This window comes from Nilaparvata lugens, chromosome 7 (genome assembly GCF_014356525.2).
Source record: "Nilaparvata lugens isolate BPH chromosome 7, ASM1435652v1, whole genome shotgun sequence".
Taxonomy (NCBI): domain Eukaryota; kingdom Metazoa; phylum Arthropoda; class Insecta; order Hemiptera; family Delphacidae; genus Nilaparvata; species Nilaparvata lugens.
Window position 1 is genome coordinate 43,520,779 of NC_052510.1, and position 19,909 is coordinate 43,540,687.

Here is a 19,909-nt window from a genome sequence, read left to right on the forward strand (position 1 = left end):
AGGACAATCCAGTCGGGGGTCCAGACTAAACGGATATGGCGAGCGAAGCTAGCCTGACGGCTAGTGATATAATATTCCCAGGATTGAAGTAGCAGTGCCCATTTAAATCTTCAACTTGGTGCCAACCTAACAAAGTCAACTCAACTTAATGCCAACCTGACAAAATTATTAATTTAGTTGCCAGTTAACAACTGTTTCGAAGAGCTACTCTATCTAGATTATAGTTCTATAGTAACATATGATATGAAAATTTCAATTATAATTAAGAGATTGGGAGAAGAAGAATATACATGCTAAAAGACGAACTTTAAACCCTTAAAAACAACCCTTAGAGTTAAAATATTGCCAAAAGATTTCTTTGTGCGCCTATAAAGGGCCAACTTACCTACCAAATTTGAACGTTTTTGGTCCGGTAGATTTTTAGTTATGCGAGTGAGTAAGTGAGTCAGTCAGTCAGTCAGTCAGTGAGTGAGTGAGCGCCATTTCGCTTATATATATATATAGAAGAAGAAGAAGATAAAATTTACTTCAATGTACACTGTATTGAGACTGCACTTTTTTATAGAGTACTGTGAACCATCTCAAAATCGACACTATCTTCCAGAGTCAGCTATCAGATTCCTACATGAGGTATTTCTATTGGACCTAAGTGTATACATACCCAACCCAAAACTGAACACACCTACAGAGAGATGCACTTGAAACTGTCATCATCGATTGTATGAGTAGCATTGGCTTTTGTTTATGGATAGTGCTGACCGTTTGAAGTGAATCATACCACAACAACCATAGTTGGGGCCTCGCTGCATCAATCGCCGCATACACTGAATACAGCCACCAATAAATTTCTCACTACTCCGGGCTGCTGACTCTTAATTAAAAATAACTTCACTCATGTATACTCCTTTTTCTTCTCCTCCTTCTTATTTTTCTCCTTCTTCTTTGTTTTTTTCTTCACCTTCTTTTTCTTCTCCTTCATCGTCTTCTTTGTCTTTTGTTCTCTCATTGTTAATTCTTTAAATTTTAACGTTTTTCGACTTCTTCTTCTTCTTCCTCTTCATTTGTCCTTTGTTCTATTTTTGTTACTTCTTTCAATTTCAACGTTTTCAACTCTCCAAACTATAATAATTGATTAAATTTATTTAAAAATATAATTGTTTTTGTTTGCATTCGATTGTAAATTGCCGTCTATAATCTACTTCTGTCTTCGTTTTCTCTTCTTCTTCTTCTTCACATTTTTTCCACTTATTCCTCTCCTACTTCTTCCTCTCATCTTCTCATGGGAGCTCTATCCTCTAATCTCTTCATTTTTCCATAATATCTTGCTTCTTCTTCGTCTTCTTCTTCTTCTTCTTCTTCTTCTTTATTTGTCCTTTGTTCTCTCCTTGTTATTTCTTTCAATTTCAACGTTTTTCAACTCTCCAAACTGTAATAATTGATAAAATTTATTTTAAAAAATAATTATGTGTGTTTTTGTTTGCATTCGATTGTAAATTGCAGTGTGTAATCTACTTCTGTCTTCGTTTTCTCTCTTCTTCTTCTTCTTCACATTTTTTCCACTTATTCCTCTCCTACTTCTACCTCTCATCTTCTCATGGGAGCTCTATCCTCTAATCTCTTCATTTTTCATAACATCTTTCTTAGTGTTAGCGTATATCTGATAAAACGGTAAAAAGAGTGATAGTGATTGAGAAAGACTGAGTGGGAGAAAAAATATAAGAAATAAACAGGATGAGGAAGAGAGAGTGGTAGAGAGTAAATTTATTACTTGTCAACAAGCCCTCCAATCTCGGAGGCGTAGTACTCTTCATTCCCCAAATATCCATCTAACAAACATCCACAGGTTGTCTATTCTTTCATAATCCTTACTAATTGTATTTCTTCTCTTTATTTTCCTCTATTGTCTCTTCTCCTTAATTCCTCTTCACATCTTTCCCATCCTCTACTTTTCCTCTCCTATACAACGGACAACATAATCATCATTATCATCATCATCATCATCAACACAAACTCATCCTTATCATGAGTGTATACGAATCGATAGTTGTTCAATTTGATATTTCATTCCTCAATGTGTTAGCATTGCAGCCGGTGTGATGCTATGTTGTCAAAAGTAATTGGATTGTTGAAATGTTGTGAACGTACTATTACATTACCTACTGATGTTGTTTGGTGTTTATAACGGCGATTATAAATTCTTAGTCTCCTCTTAGTTCTTCTTCTCCTTCTACTTCTTCATCATCATCATCATCATCATCATCATCATCAACTCTTCTTCTTCCTCTTTTCTTCTTCTTCGTCGCCTTCTTCTTCTTCTTCTTCTTCTTCTCTTCTTCTTCTTCTTCTTCGAGTTCCAAACTCAATTCCAAGTGATTTTCAAGTTGTACCATTTAGAAAAAATGTAGAGGGAACGATTGAAATTTCTTTCATTACTCGTATTCGTCTGTGGTAGTAGTATCACAGATTTAATTTATTAATTATTATTGATTTATTACTAGTAGTTCTGTGAACAGTAGACCTCACGAAGTATTCTCATCCACAAGTACCTGATTCAAACTATAGACCTTATGGAAATACAGCAATAGACTGGCGTCTCCACACATCTGTGTAATCACTTGTCAGCTGATTTATGATAAATAATTCTATAGTCTGATTTTTACTCCAATATTGGCGTATGAAGGAGGCTCCTTTTTCCTTTTATATTGTCCTTGAAATGCAAAATTTCCAAAAATCTTGTATATACGTCGACGCGCAATTAAAAAAGGAACATACCAGGAAATTTCATGAAAATCTATTACCGCGTTTCACCGTAAATGCGCAACATATAAACATATAAACATTTAAACATTAAGAGAAATGCCAAACCGTCGACTTGAATCTTAGACCTCACTTCGCTCGGCCAATTAATTTCAACCAATCATTTCTAATCTCGAATGTTTGATTTTAAGAAACTCGTTCAAGATATTACTGTAATTCTAATTAGTACTTGAACCAAAACAAGTGAGTGTTTGTGTGAGAGGAAGAGAGAGAGAGAGAGAGAGAGAGAGAGAGAGAGAGAGAGAGTTAGAGTGTGAAAGAGTGAGGGTGAGTACGGGAGAGTTAGTGGCGAAAGCTGAGAATCTAATTTACTCGGCTAGTATGTGAAGTAAAGGGAAGATGATGGTGCTCTCTCAATCTCAAACTAATTTCTGGCATGTGACTTGCAACGCTGAGACGAGCCGACAAGCAACAGTACAATTATTGCGGCTCTGCACTGTCTATGATTTATCACCGTTTAGGGCAGCCCAGCTCCAAGCTTCCTTCTCACACAAAATATGTATGCTGCGAAGATATGAGGATGGAGAGAAAAGGATAAAAGAAGAGGGAAAAGGAGGAGGGGAAGAAAAAGAAGTAAAATGAGGGAAAAGAGAGATGTTAATCGAATTAGGGTAATATATGTAGTTTCAGATTTTCGGAATTTTTTGTATTGATCTGTCTCTAGCATAATTTTGTATTAATTTGATGATATTCTCGACACATATTATATTGTATAGTGAGATATCATTCTGAAAACTTTCAATAATGTTATATTATTGAAAATGTATAAAAATATTATGTAATGTTCCTGTGATTATAAATACTTAAGGAGAAGAAGAATAAGGAAGGAATGGAGAAGGAGAAGATGAATGAAGAAGAAGATTGATTGATTGATTGATTGATTGAGTACTTTATTTATGTAGATTAAAATATATACTGGCTTATACACTTATATACAATAGCTTACAATACAGCAAAATTATAGATGAATTTACATAATATAGACTAAGAAAATAATTATTGAACTGTATATGATATGAAAAAGTAATTTGTAATAATAACTATAGATATAGGTATAATAACTATAAGGTATAATAACTATAGATAATTATATTGTTATGCATCTACCTACATAAATTGGCGGAGCTTTGGACATATTTGTCCAAATTATTATATATTTCCTCGGAAAGAATATTAAAAATATCCTCCCCACTAACTCTCTACCAGAAGAGGGAGAACGAAAGGAGAAGAAGAGAAGTAGAAGGAGTAGTGACGCAAGGAAGACGGCATAACAGCAATAGATCGAGAAGAAAGCCATCTTGCACGAGATGAGTGTAGTGGCGGGTGGTGAAAAATTGAAAAAGTTGCCAAAACTTTTCTCTGCTGCCGAACGAAAAGATGACCAAACTTTTTGCTGCTGTTGCAGTCATCATAGAAGGTCGGTCAAGGTTACCAGGATCTCCCCCTCCCCTCCACCCACCCTAAACAGATGAATGAGTGAATGTAAAAAAGCCCAAAAAAGTTGCCACCGCGGATGATGAGAAACTGAAAAGTTTCTAAACGTGTGGAGAGGGGGTGAGAAAGATGGATGGAGGAGGGGAAATTGAGAAAATTGATGATGTGGGGGAGGAGGAATGAAAGGTTGTGGAGGAGGAGTAGGAGGAGGAGGAGGTGGAGAAGGAGGACGAGGAGGAGAATGAGACAGAGAAATTGGAAATGGAAATATTCAGACGACAGTAGCTTTTCGACAAAGTTATATTGAGAAGACGATGGTTGATCCTTCTCAAACCAATTGTCTGCCGAAATTCGAAGTGAGCCACTTGTGGCTACAATGCTGATCAAATAAGTGCAGATAGAGAGAGAAGATGGAACTGGCTGTGAATATTTGATGAGAATGAGAACAAAAGAAATGAGATAACGATACAACATACAGAGGAAGTGAGCTGGAAGAGAGATAAGAGGATGATAGTGACCTTTGAATTTGAATGGAATTCTTATCACACTCCTGTATAATGTCAATAGGTCTATTCGATAACTCTAGTCAAATCGGATTTAGGAAACTGTATTAATCTTGAGCAAGCCGTGCTTGTATAGTTTAATAATAATTATAGATAATAGTTCTGAGAGAATGAGAGGTGTTCTTTATTTCACCATACAAACATAGAACAACAAACTATATAGATGGTAGTGGATATTATAGTTATTTTACTGTATAATGAAATTATTCGACCTCGTACGAGTATTTTATCAATCTATACTCTAAAGCCATCCCATATTCTTTGATGTACTCGTATATCCTTCATCGTAAGTCATCTCCAGGTTATTCACATATTTACAAATTTACTTTGGGCAATCAAAAATTTTCTTCGAAATAATATTTCTCTATATTCATGTTCCCAATATTAGAGGATATTCTATATCAATATTGTCCTATATTCAACTCCCTATATTATTCAACAAAATGTAGGCCCTATGTCATCACAGCCTATTCATATTTCCTGTAGAAAATATGTTCTCAAATTTAAATATTCTAATAAAAACTTCTTTGAAAACAATTATTTCTCCATTCTTGAATACACTCCCAATACATAACATATCTCAGAAAATACATTCAATCGATCCTATCTCCAAAGTATTCTATTTACAACTTCTCACTCAAACAATTTTTCTCAACATCATTTAATTTTCGTCTATTTAATCATTCACTCGCAATAGTATTCAACAGGATTTTGAAAAAGCACGTGCAATCGTTCAACCTCAAATATTTAAATATATTTCATCTACTAATTTTCACACAGATGAGCAATTTCTCAACTCTTTTCACAATGGCTGTCACCCAACAATGGACTGGAGAATCCTCTCGAAAATGCTGGTAAAAAACGGAAACTAGACAGTGTTGGTTTCTACCTGGCATGGTGTAAGTACGCCTCAGTAAACACACGGTAAATAGGCCTTTTCAATTACTGACAACAAATATACGGAATCCAAGAGGAAACCACCGTTTGAACAAGTCTTTCCAACCACTAAACTTCCCAAGGTTAATATATATTACAAGGTAATATATACCTATATCTCTCGCAAACAGCCAACCCTTTCTATTGTATGTCTACTTATCATTATTATTAACCGTTGGGCCAGGGCCCTCGGGGCAAAAAAGGATCCAAGTACCAATTTCCTTCTTCGTTCATATTTTGAGGCTCATTTTTTGCGCTCCATTAAAAATATGACTCCCTATTTCAATAGGAATTCAATGGCTTTCGGTACACAAGTGGTCGGTCTTCGTGCACTATAAATCTTCAATTAATAAATGCGTACTACTATCATATGAATCATTGGCAAAAAATGGGGTCCAATTTTATCGGCTACCCTTCTATAAATGAATTAGTTCCACGTGATGAGTTGTATTTTCAGAGGATAAAATGGTTGAAAAGAGAAAGGATTCATTGAGCTAGGACAGATTGGTGGCAAATCGTTTGAAAATAGTTCCAATTCATTTGAGAAAACTCTCAGAAATAATACTGATGTTTTGTAACCTGATTATTGAAATACAATCAAATGTTTAGAAGATTCTGGCAAACTACATCAAGAATGCTGATAAAATTTGATTATGATGATTATTAAATAAAACTCTAGGATTTGTGAAATCCAATCCAATATCTAATCTCCTTCCATTTTTATAGAATTTAGTTGTTAATTCCATCAAGCTAAAGTGATAGGTTCCTTATCAAAACATATCACAGAACCAGTTCAAATCAAATATTAGATGAAAGAATGTTGATGAAATAACTATTATTTATTTTAATGTTTTTCCATTAGACTGATTTTTTCTCAATTGAACTGAATATCATTATGATCTCCACAGTGTTGAGCAGTTATGATTTGAAATCCAACGACCACACAAAATTTTCACAATATATCAACAGTTAAACATTTATTTTGAGCTATATTCAATCACTTTTGAAATTCAATCTTGCGATAATATTCTGATTGGCTGTCTTCGTTCTGTAACCTAATATTGGAATGGTGGTAATTTTTGGCAATAACTTGGCCTGTTTATCTGGTTAATAATAGTGGTCCAAACGTGATGATGGGTTTTGGATCCGTTGAAAGTCTACGTCAAAATTATTGACAAATGACAACTGTACGTGAGAATAGAAAGAGTAGCATAGAAAATATGTAGAATATTTTAGAAAAAGAGAGGAGATTTGAATTAAAATACGATGTAGAGAGAGAAGAAGTAGGAAATAATATGCGTGTCAATCATATTTTGCTTGCAGGCTCTCTCTTCACGTGAGAAAATTTGTTGTAATGATACACTCTCTAATGTAATTCAGTCAGCATTGCTATTATTTTCTTTGGTGAGATTCACTTCAAACTGTCCGCTTTCCTTCATAAACAACACTAACACATCCAATTTAACAAATACTGACAGTGTGAAGTGAATATCTCACTTACTTTCTCTCAACCGGATCACTCAAAAATTTCGTGCACGTAAATTGCTTTTTATTTCAAAATGATATCCTCTACCAGCAAATACTTGATAAGAAATTTTCTTTTTAATTTGAATGAAATCAATAGCAAGGAAATAATTATTTATTGATTGAGATTATTGTAAAAATGGTTGCGCAAAACCAAATCATAGTAGGCCTAACTTAATGTAATCGAAACAGCAATCACATAATACAAAATTTGTTTAAAGTATGTTATCATTTGTATAAATCTGTGTACATCTTACAATATATTGATACTGTTCTGTCTCAAAAAAGAAGAAGAAAAAGACTGGAGGAGAGGAGGAGGAGGAGGAGGTGGAGGAGGAGGAGAAGGATGAGAAGAAGAAGAAGAAGAAGAAAAAAAAAAGAAGAAGAAGAAGAAGATGATGATGATGATGATGATGATGATGATGATGATGATGAAGAAGAAGAAGAAGAAGAAGAAGAAGAAGAAGAAGAAGAAGAAGAAGAAGAAGAAGAAGAAGAAGAAGGCGATGATGATGATGATGATGATGATGATGATGATGATGATGATGATGATGATGATGATGGATGATGATGATGATGATGATGATGATGATGATGATGATGATGATGATGATGATGTAGAGGAGTAAAATGTGATCAATAGAGTAATGCCCGAAAAACTTGATGGTTGAAGATTTGAGGTCAAGCCCTGCTCTGGTCTGCTCTGCTGTTCTGTGTATTGCCTCTAAGTTGAATTTAATAGCCCCGGCCACTGGTGCACTTTTGAACAGTTGCCCCCTTAGTAGAATAGTTTGAACAAGTTCGAAGAAAGTTTGCAACTTTTTGCTGCAGCAATAATGTCAAATAGCAATAACAAGATGGGTGGACGACGCCATTTTTAGTTTGAAAAAGAGGGGAGTGAGAACCACGAGAAGAGCAGTGTGAGGAATGTTTGATAAGGAGAAGATGGATTTCAAGCTTTTGAAATTGGAAAAAATCAGCCTATAATAGGAGAATATTTCTTGGTAAGTGTATTGAATGAGAAGAATTGTGAATATTATTATAATTTATTTCTAGTATTTTTAGTATCAATCAAACATTTATTTATTCAACCATTCTTCTTCTTCTTTCAGCTCAATCGTTTGTTTGGTTGGCAACCTTCCATCTAAATCTGTCCAACCATTATTATTCAAGCCCAAAACGATTCGAATTCTAATTTATGCTAAATGCATGAAAAAATAAATATTATTAATCCACATTGCAGTAGATTGTAGAATGAAAGCCTTTAGAAAATAGAATTCAGGAAATAGTCTTTAGAATATTGTGTTGACCAGAGCCAAATAATGATACTACGAGATAATAAATATTTTTTCTCTATGTTCTATATCTTACTTTGGAGTTTCAATAGTATTTGATATTTTGACTCTTACATTTTTCGCGGTGGGTGGTTCCTTTCCTCCAAGTACAATTAAGCACTCTCAAATTTTAACAACGACTTCACACAATCCACGAGAGTTTGTATAAGAGAGCAAAAAAAAAAAAATGAAGAAGCAACAGTTGAAGAAGAAAAAAGATACAACCGTAGAGAAAAGACACACAGTATTTGGAAAAAATCTAGGGTGTGGGTAGGTAGGTAGGTAAGGTAGGTAGGTAAGGTAGGTAAAGTAGGTAGGAACACCACCATTCGTGGGAAAGACGAAAGAGTTGTAATTAGCAACCCCACAACTATTCTATGGAGAGATTCACTTTAAACTTTCAGCATAAGTTGGATGGCAAGCAATGGTTTTATTTACAAGGAATGCTGACAGTTGAAAGTAAACCTAACTAGTCAAAGCAACAGTTACAATGTCACACCTTTTCAGAAAGAGTGACCAAAAAAAAGGAAAAAGTGAAGCAAAAGACGGAGGAGGAGAAGAAGAAGAAGAAGAAGAAGAAGAAGAAGAAGAAGAAGAAGAAGAAGAAGAAGAAGAAGAAGAAGAAGAAGAGAAGAAGAAGAAGAAGAAGAAGAGAAGAAGAAGAAGAAGAAGAAGATGGAAGTGAACAAATAGACAAGTCGAGAAAAAATAAACATGCAGCCCTTTGGATCAGGTATACAAATTATCGCTAGCCTAGAAACCCCTGATGTATATTCAGGTGCAGTAGACTGTCCTAAATAAATACATGTACTACCATAGTGTTCCACATATTTTATCAACGTGTGACCATGATAGCTTCACCCCTAGTTCGGCTTGCCACCCTTAACTTCTAGTTAATTTTCTTTTAAGTTTCTCTTTCAACGTGAACTCTTCTATAACCTCCACACCAAGATATGTTCACCCCTAGTCCACTATCATCTTCATTTACTTGTTATTTTTCTTCTACGAGAAGAAAATTTCTCTATTGAGTTTCCTGTTAATTTTATTTTATTTATAGATTATAGATATATATCATAAATACACTTGATATTATCTCCAACTTCTAGTTCAATCTTCTTCAGGTTCTATTTACTATTAACTCTTTTGTCACCCACATTCCTAATTTTGATACATTATTATTATTTTTTGATTGCAGCATTTCCAGCAAGGATCGAGTTCTTGAAAAGCAGTAGATAGTTGAGAAAGTTTACACTACAAAGTAATTTGTTAAGTCTTGGGAAGTCTTTCTTAGAGTAATTAAGAAAGTCATTCGAGACATTGCTCAACTCTCCGTGGTGGAAATTGGAACTAAGTAAGAATAAATTGTTAGAACGGATAGAAAATTAATCCAATGAGAAAGGATATAGAAAATCAAGAAGTTAACGGAATGAAAAATAAATTGATGAAACTTGTAAAATCGTACTACTGAGAAAGAATAAATACAACATATTGAAGATTGAGCTTGTTAAGAGTGGAATAATAGTTGAAAAGTAAGTGATGAAATAACGAGAAAACTGCCGAAAAATGAAGAAAATCTCATGTTGAACTTGGAAAAAACGTAGGCGAAACTGAAGATTAGATAAACAGATGGATATTGAAACACTGAGAAAGAATGGATACAATATATCAAAGATTCAGCTTGTTAAGAGTCGAAAAAGACTTGAAAAGTGAGTGAAATAACGAAAAACCAACCATGAAATGGCAGAAAACCTCAATTTACTTCAACAAAACGTGTACGAAACTTTATTGCGTGCGTTAAATATTGCATGGCCATGTAATCAAATGTCTTGAGTTGGCAAACAGAAGTGTGTAAATTCAACGAAGCTTCTACCCTTGGGCCGTTAAAGTGTAAACGCTGAAAATTAAACGTTATAATAGGGGAATGTATGTGAGAAGGGGTTAAGCCATGTTTACGCTACATGCGACCTGTGTGTGGGATGGCGGATGGGGGTGTTTTATCAGGAGGGGGAAAAGGAAAATTGAAAAAATACAGGAAATAAGTTCAGAAACTGAAAAGTGTCCTGGACACTTACTTAAATAGTAGGTGACTACTATTTTGCAACGCAACAGGCTTTGTAGAGTGTAGGCCAAGTAAACTGTAAAATAGATACAGTATATTATGTAAAACTGAATATACTCTCTACATAGAGAAAACATACATTTAAGTATTCTCATTAAATGCTTTTTTCAGGAATAAATGCCTTGAAATTGTCGTTGATATGCCTACGTACCGAACAATTTAATTCAATATGGATGACTACCACAACATTTCTAAATTGTTCGCTATATGTAATCCGTAAATTAGTATATTATTTATAAGTACAGTATATGCATAATCATAAATGAATTACATGTAATCACAAGAGTATTAATATAATTATAGGATAAAATGAATTCTGTAATCTGTAATAAATTCTGAATCTGTAATATTTGAAAACTTTTTCAAGTTTAGAAATGTTTCAAGTGGTTTGGTTTTTGCGAATGAAACTTGCTAGGTTTAGTACATAAGTAGAGTTTCAAGATATGACGGATTGAAGTTATATAACAATATAAGGCAGGGATTACTCTTAAATCACTAAGAAAAATTGTGTTGGGAGTGCACGAAAACTGTTTGGCTTGAATGAAATTTCAAGTGTTGGACTAAATGCTTGAGCCTTGATTCTTGAAGTAATTTAAAATAGATTGCTATTGTATAACAATTGATAGGAAAGCTGAGGCTTATTTTATACGATGAAGTTTGTGATAGAATTGTGTTTCTCCTACTTTTCGAGGGTCAAAATCTCTATATGTACACCGAATCATAAAATGGTAATATCAATGGTATATATAATGTTGAAGAAACCTTTCAAGTATTGTGAAAAAAAGTAAGCTAAAATTAATTTTTTATTGGGTGAGTTTTTGCGCTTCTATTCCCAATTTCTTGAAAAAAAATGAAATCCAACGAGTGGTGGTAAATCTCAATAATAAACAATATAGGTGAAGATAAGAGCTAAAATAAAACGCCAGTTTCCTACTTTGTGAACCTGTGTCAGAATTAGAAAGCGTGTCCTGAAACTTTAATTTGTGTTCAGAAACTTGTCTCCAAAGTCTGAAACGCAAAACAGCTTATTTTTCCTCCCGCTTACGAGCCCTTGATTTCAATTTAAACTGAAATAATAGTATCTTGAAAAATGATAGTACCATGGAAGAATAATATAAACTAAATGTCAACTACAGTATTCAAAAGATGAGTCTCTTATCCATTATTTTGGTTAGTTTTGCATTACAGTATTTTGCAAACACCAACTTGTCCCGTGTCTATCCTATCTCATTTTCAATTCAATTCCTAAACGCTCTTCCAAAACGCACAACGTTTGTTCCAAACCAGTTCCTCCATCACTTCTTCTCTCCTCTTCACTCTCCCATCTCCTTCATCTCTTCATCCTCTTCACACAGAGGACAACGTCTCTTTGTTGCCGCATTCCTAGAACAAGTTTCGTTAACAGTTTTTTCTCTTTCCTCTTTCTGTTGTCATCAGGATTTGTTTTTATTTCTCTCCGATAAAGCCGAATCTTCTCTTTCGTAGAGTTCATGTTCTCAAACATTTTACATCCCATAAAAATTTAGAACTGGGATACGTTCGTTTCCCGATACCAGAATCGTTTTGGGTTGTTTTCGATTCCCCAAAATTGTTTTTTTAACGTGCCATTCAAAAATACCGTAACTGGTAACAGGGACTCGAAAGACGTTATGTGGATACAGCGCAATAAATCTCAAATACCTGAATAATTGAAAATTCAATTTGTTTTTCTAACCGCACAAGACGTTTTCTCAAATGATTACCAATTAGTTTCACTGTTTTAGACAGCCAATGAAAGATTTATAGCTGTAATGTACTCGTGTAGGAGAAATTCTGTAACGAAAGTTATCATGATTGTGATTACAAATTGACCAACGGTAAGTAAGCCTGGAATTTTGGTGAATAGAGAATATATATTTTATTTACCGTACAGAATATGGTAGTAGATATTGTTTTCATAGAGAATATATTATTCAAGTTACCGTATGGAATGGTAGATATTGTGTTTTCTTATAGAATACAGGCGAATGAAAATTCATGGCATCCTGTATGTTTATTGAAGAATTATATTACCTATTAATTTTTCAATAGTGGTATGGAACGAGAAAGTTGATTCAGTTTGCGAATCAATCTTATTTAAAACGTATTCTTTGTTAATTGTCAGATTTCTCAGCTTTTCTCTAAGAGGTATGCAATTATTTACTTCCAAACCTATCTAAATGTAAGTAGCCTAAATATTCATTACTATGAATAATAGTATAAGTGTGAGATATTATAGTCATTAATAATTTGTAGTAACCTATGAGATAAAACGCTAATTGCCATTGACTTTCCACTTTCAAACTTACTTCTTTTTATTTCTCTTTCTAGATATATTAAAATTATTGATCATTACAGACAAGATGTCAATTTGTTAAATATGTTGACAGTGGAATCAATGTTTATGAGCAGCTATGCTGCTAATAATGAAGATTATTGTATGATTAGGTCCAATCTATTTATTTATGAGAGAAGCAGTGAAATCCGAAATCGTTATCGCAAATATAATTATGGATTATTATATGAGTTGTGGTGATCTGTTCTGATATGTTTCATTTGTAGGCCAACTCTTGAGAACTCTCGACACCTACCAATCTAAATACCAGTTTACTAAGAGCAGAAATATATCATCTATCTCTCCTTCGAAACCAAGGCATTCCATTCAATCTGTTATCTGTTAGTACAGAGATTACATACTATAAAATGTTTTTGTTGACTGACTTTATCAAACATTGATTGAGTTACATGAAATTGTGTTTATCATTTCACGGGTGAATAATCTTCTTAAATAAAGTGAATTTTTGCATGGGAATTCATAATTTCTTCTGGATTTCACACTTTTACCTCCAGTTTCTGAACAACAAGTAGTGCATTTTTGCATTGGAATTCGTAAATTTCTTAGGTATTCTATCTTCAGTTTTATACATAAACTTTGTAGAATGAAATTGTATTGTGGATGTTTTAGCTTAGTTTTATTTCTCTCATGTTGAGGTCCTATTTTTTCACCAGACAGTATGAGAATGCTTACAATTATCAGAAAAGTAAAGAAGACTTTATCAGTACATAAAGATTCACAAATATTTTTATACACCTAAATCTCTATGAATTTCCGTCCAAAACCTATATATTATGTGTAGGCACGTCTTTCTAATCCAATTATTATGATTAAAATTGACTTTAGTCTCTTCCATAGCATTTTATAATATTTCCAAGATTTTTTGGAGTTTTTGGACAGAATATTTTTCATCTAAAATTGAAATGATGATTGACTTTTTACATGCAAATTCATAGTTTCCTAGTTCCTAAACACTTGAATTTTTGTAGGTAATAAGTAGTTTTATACCTCGGACATACCTAGAATACATTTAGCATTACTTTTAACTTACTAGCAACATTTATCATCTAAATATGACTTTAGAATAGACTTTTTTAATGCAAATTTCTCGACTTACCTAAATTTCTATACAAAGTAGGTCCTCCCCTGACCCGGTGCATAACTGGGATCAGGTATCGTTGTGTAGAGATGCTGATGCGGCGCTGGCCTGTGTGCATGCGGGTGCGGGTGACAGGCGTCGATCGACACATAGCTGTGCGGATCATCCTCCTCGTCGGTGACAGTCCGCTGCGACGACTCCTCGGACGTCGAGGTCGTCGAAACCGTCGACGACTGCGTGACTGCGGCCGATTGGGTGGTGAGGGAGGCGGGTGACATCCGCGCACACCACGAGTCCACTGTGGGGGTGGCCGAATATCGGGCCTGTTTCAACACCGCCCCGGTCACCGACTCACAACATCCCCCCTTGGGAAGTGTCGGCTTGCACCGGGGGTCTGGCAGCGAGTACCTCAGTTTCTGCCAAAACCTTTTGTCCCTCCAACACAGGGTTCTACCACACGACTTCAACAGCATTTGCAGCTGCAGATCCGCGTCTAACGACGAATCCGAGGTTAACAAGACTAACAACAGTTTGCCCGGCCTCGTACGCTCGGCACACGCTTGTAAGGCGGCCCTGAACCCGGGTTTCTCCCACTCATGCTGGAGAAAACTCAGCGAAAGTACCAGAACTACCCTTCGGGACGCGTCGGACGCTCCCAACACACTATCCCTCAAATATGCGGGACTCATCACTTGCAAGTCCCTGTAATGTAGACACAGATTGTACCCTGACCGCTCCAAACTAGCCGCTAGGACTTGCGTCACAAACTCCTCGTCTTTCACACTGTACACCATGTAAGCATCGTAGAGACGATCGTCTTGCGGGTCGTTCTGATCCCCAAACACTCGCACTCCATACTTTGCGTGTGCCCACAGACTCAAATCTTGTCTAAATATGAAGGCTAACGTGGTTATCATGAAGATCACAATGAAAAACACTAGACTGATTGCTAGAAAGGGTACTAGCGCTGGTGGTAAGATGGTAGGGGCGAAGGAGTCTCTATGAACTGCTGACACTGCAGCTCGTCCTTGTCTGCAGGCACGAACGCTCTCCTGCACACTCTCACCGGTCTCGCAGAGGGGTTTGTTCGCCACCAAACTGTCCGCGTTGTCTCGCAACCACGCCTCCAGTAAATCGGCGTCCTCACACCGACAGTTCCATGTGTTACCTTCTAGCGAAATACTTGACAAACTGTCGCTTGACAACTGGTGCCAGGGCGAAAAATCGATTATACTATTCTCCTCCAACCTCAATACTTGTAGGGATTTCATGTTGGTGAACGTTCCGTTTCCTAATTGTTTGATACCGTTATGATCTAGGTACAACTCAACAAGATTCTCTAACTGATCTAATTCAAATCCTCTTAACTCTTTCAGTTTATTGTTCTCCATGTGCAGTATCTTTAAAGAAGTCAATCCGTTGAACGTTCTATTATGTAACGACTGTATGTTGCTGTTGTTCAAATACAAGACTTCCAGTTTCTTCTTCCCGATGAACACATGGCTTCCAAGTTCCCCCAAATCGTTACCATCCAGGTAGATCTCGGTAGCATCCATAGGGATTTTTGAGGGAACATGACGGTATCCTGCGTTACTACAATCAACAACATTCGCGGACCATGTATGATCGTGGTAACAGGTACAGTTGGGAGGACACGTCATTTCACAGTCACATGCGTCAAACTCACAGCAGTGACAGAGAGCGAAACAGTGTGCCTCGTAGCGACACAGAAACTGGGAGGGTCTTAGTTCCAGGAGAGGACGGTGAGGTGACCCTCGACTGTGAGAGAGTTTACAAGTCAGAGAGTCCAAATCCATCACTCTCGGATGTCTTCTCATGTGGCTCATCTGGTTGATTCGTTGTAGCCACTCCAAGGAACAATCACAGATAATCGGGTTGTTTCCCAAATAGAATTGAGGTAAAGGACGATCCTCCGATACTGGATCTAACGCCAGGGCGCTGGATTCAAATTTTTCTAACAAATTGTTATACAATGCGACACTGGTTAGATTAGCTTTCTTCAAAAATGTGTTGGGTTTCAACTTTTTGATGAGGTTATCATTCAAGAGTACTGTTTCAACACTGTCGGGTATCGAAGTGTCACCAACCTCCGCCAAACGATTAAAGCTAGCGTCCAGTGTTTTGATTTTTATATCACCGCGGCGATCAAAATAATTTCCCAAATCAGCTACGTTATTGTTATGCATGTCCAGCCATTCTAGACTCGGTGGAACTAGTGCATAATCGAACCACTCTAGTCTGTTATCGGAGACGTTCAACCACACCAATCCCGGGAGATTCACAAACATACCACTGATATCCTTCAATTTGTTGCCATCTAGACGCACAGCGTGCAAAGTCGGACTAGTGCCGAACGCATTCTTATCCACGTGTTCGATTTTGTTGCACGCCAAATTCAACACTTGCAACGAACCTAGCGACGAAAACGAGTCCTTGGTAATATTCACTAATTCGTTCTCGATCAGTCTCAGCCCGTACAACTGGTCCAATCCTTGGAATGTGTTGTTGTCCACGCTTTGGATACGATTCTCACCCAAATCCAACGTTTTCAAGAACGTCAACCGTTTCACCGCTTCGGGAACTGTTGTCAAAATATTTCCACTCAATCCTAAATCGTGTAAATTTGAACAGTTTTCAAAAGCACGGTCAGAAACATTTTCAATCTTGTTATGATCTAAAAACAACTGATTCAACACATAAAGTCCGCTGAAAGGATTCGCTTCAACTTTCACTAAACGATTGTGTGACAAAGTCAAAGCATGGAGATTGTTCAGCGTTTTGAACGAATTTTCGGCAATAGATTCAATGTGGTTGTGCTCCAAATTCAACATCTGCAAACTGTACAAGTCTTGGAAGAGATGTGAGTCCACACGTGAGATACGGTTGTGTCCCAAATTCAGCACAACTAAACGAACTAACCCTGAGAAAGTATCACGGTTCACCCAAGAACTTGTAAGCTCGTTATGGGAGAGATCCAACTGTTGAAGCTGGTCCAGTCCTTCGAGTAAACCAGGAGCCAACACACTGATTGAGTTATTGTTGAGGTAGACTTCTTTCAGATCACGGGAGGATTGGAATAGTTCTGGAGGAAGAGCTAGGAGATGGTTGCTGGAAGCGTTAAGGAGTTGTAACGAAACTAATCCAACGAAAGCACGGTCAGCTAACTGGGAAATCGCGTTTTCTTGTAGGAGAAGTTTCTGTAAACTTCTGAGACTTGTGAACGCGTTATCGGGTACTGAGGTTAGTTCATTACGCGACAAATCCAACTCCTCTAAACCTACGTTACAAGTCTTACCGGGAGCGGTGGGTCCTTCGCCCCAGTCGGAAAACCCCAACTCAGCGACGTCTTGGAGACGGTTGCGGGACAGGTTGAGTTGAGAAAGAGCGTACAACGGGCAAAACACTTCACTAGGCACTGTCCAAATGTTGTTTTCCGATAGATCCAGGGTTTTCAGTTGCGGTAGTCCACGGAAACTATCAGAGTGCAGCTCCATGGTCATAGCTGACCAGTCAGTGTTGTGTGTGCGTAGAGTTAACGAACGTAAGTCACGTGATTCGCGTAACACTGCGGCCGGCACAAAACGGATTTTACAATACTCCAGTTGTAATTCACGAAGGGATTTTAACTGTACAACCGGGCTGTCATGTTCGAGAGAACTTTCAAAGAAAAACACATCGTTGCACTCGATTTTTAGAGACGTAATCATGTCCAGTTGAGCCTGGGTCAAGTTTGCGAGCACTGAGTCGGCGGAAGCAACTGTACGCAGACGACACTCTAGAGAAACGCGAACCTGAGGCTCTTCGTCGGACGTCAACACACGTCTCCACTCACAATCAGGCTCGGAGATCGCGGATACGAGATTGAGGACGGCGACTGTGGCAGTCAGCCAGGCGACAAGAGGATGACGCACCATCCTTACTGCACCGCGTCGCGCGTACTACTGAAGTCTGGAAAGTTTCGGCGCTGGAGCACGGAGCGCTCTAACTCCAGGCTCGGCCACCAGGTGGCAGCTGCTCGCGGATCGCCGGAAGGAAGGAGTGGCTTCGGCTCCTGCATCCTGAATTCTAATCAAGGGTGGTGAGTGCGCGTCAGGGAGTGCGCAAAGGATGGAGAAATGATTGGAAGAGTGCATGCGAAAATAATTGAGGTTCTGTTTTTGTTGATTTGATGCTTACTTTTTTCTATTTCATGCAAGTGAAGTTACTAAGAACACAGTATTAAAGTAGAACACCAGGTTGGACACTAAGTGTACGAGCGAGTCACGGGGATTGGTTATTTTTGTGCTCATTACTCATTAGATTTTGGTATGAGGATGGTGTCAACTGTCAACCAACCGAAGAGTATAAAATGCAAGCAAAAAGTGTAAATCAAGCAAATGTGAATGTAAGTATAGAATGAATACATCCAGGTGTTCACAATTATAATAAAAATTTGTTACATTCACTAGTAGGGAAATGAATGAATCATCAACACATTTATAATTTATCTTCATATTGAGAGATTACAGATCAAAGAGATCATTAATAAGATGATTGAATTATCATTGAAATTCTCTTGGCTCTACCACAGTACTTATACGTGTGACAAGACATTTACTATGTGGTTTTACCATCATTGTGAATTTAAATATGCCTTTTCTGATAATGACAGCAAACCTCACATTGTTCATTTGTAATAGAAAGTAATTATTATGAGATAAAAATAAACCTCAAGCTTCTGGTGTGACCTGAATCATCGGGAAGGAAAATTAGGTTCATGAATGCCAATTATTAGATTAGGACTCAAGCAGTCATCCTTTCAACTAGAGTATCAAGCCGAAAACATGTATTCTATCTAATATAAGCGATTGTAAAAAACGCTAAATGATTGGGATTGATTCCCACTTAATCACCATACAGTATTAAGATAAATATGTAAGGAACATAGTACAATAATATTCAATTGCACCTCCTACTACTCTCTTGAATAATAGAAAGAATATTGGAGATAGAGTAATTGATAATTCTTCAATTCTACATGGTTTTGTAATTAATGCACTGAATATTGTAATGAGATTAGCTTCAAACTATCAGCATCACTTTATGCTCTCCATTCAACAAATGCTAACATTGATGTGAATCTCACTATAAACAAAGTACTGCACAATCACGCATTCGAGCGACTCTGTGATTGAGCAAGTTGAAGAACAAATTAAAAATAAAAGGAATAAATATGGAGGACAAGAAAGATACAAGGCACACACTATGAAAATAAAAAATCTTTAATTCCGAAAAATATTCAACAAAAGTCCAACAAGAATCAATGTGAAAATCCCTTCGACAATCTCAATTTGATTTATCAGTGAGGTTAAGCTCTTTTGTCACGACACCTAAAACACAATCATACTCACTACAATGCAACCCATATTTGTATCGCAGATGAGAGAAAGGCTGTTAGTTTATTTGTGATTACTTGATCTTTGGTTGCACTCATCTGAGTTCAGTTGAGTTGCGATGTGCTGCAATGTAGTGTGTGTTGCATATTGAACTTGAATTTTCTGCTTTATTTCTATGTGTCTCTTGACTTGTATAAAATTATCCCATCAAGTCAAGTACTGTAAATACAGACAAGTAGGTTATTTCAAGTTAGTTTGCTGTCAAATTATGTTTAATGAAATCAAATTAGAAATTGCTCAGTGAATTCAATCAAAGTGAAGTCGGTTCCAGGGA

At 36.6% G+C, this 19,909-nt stretch overlaps 1 protein-coding gene across 3 annotated transcripts in view; it reads right to left on the reverse strand.

The window, feature by feature from the left end:
- The window catches only part of LOC111049148 (toll-like receptor 6), a 114,917-nt gene extending 96,791 nt beyond the window's left edge, over positions 1 to 18,126 (reverse strand). For all 3 annotated transcript variants that reach the window (XM_039432816.1, XM_039432817.1, XM_039432818.1), the window contains exon 1: positions 14,198 to 18,126. In XM_039432816.1, coding sequence (XP_039288750.1) covers positions 14,206 to 18,114 — 3,909 coding nt within the window. In that variant the 5' untranslated portion in view covers positions 18,115 to 18,126 and the 3' untranslated portion in view covers positions 14,198 to 14,205. The remainder of the gene's footprint in view (positions 1 to 14,197) is intronic.
- Positions 18,127 to 19,909: the final 1,783 nt, after the last annotated feature.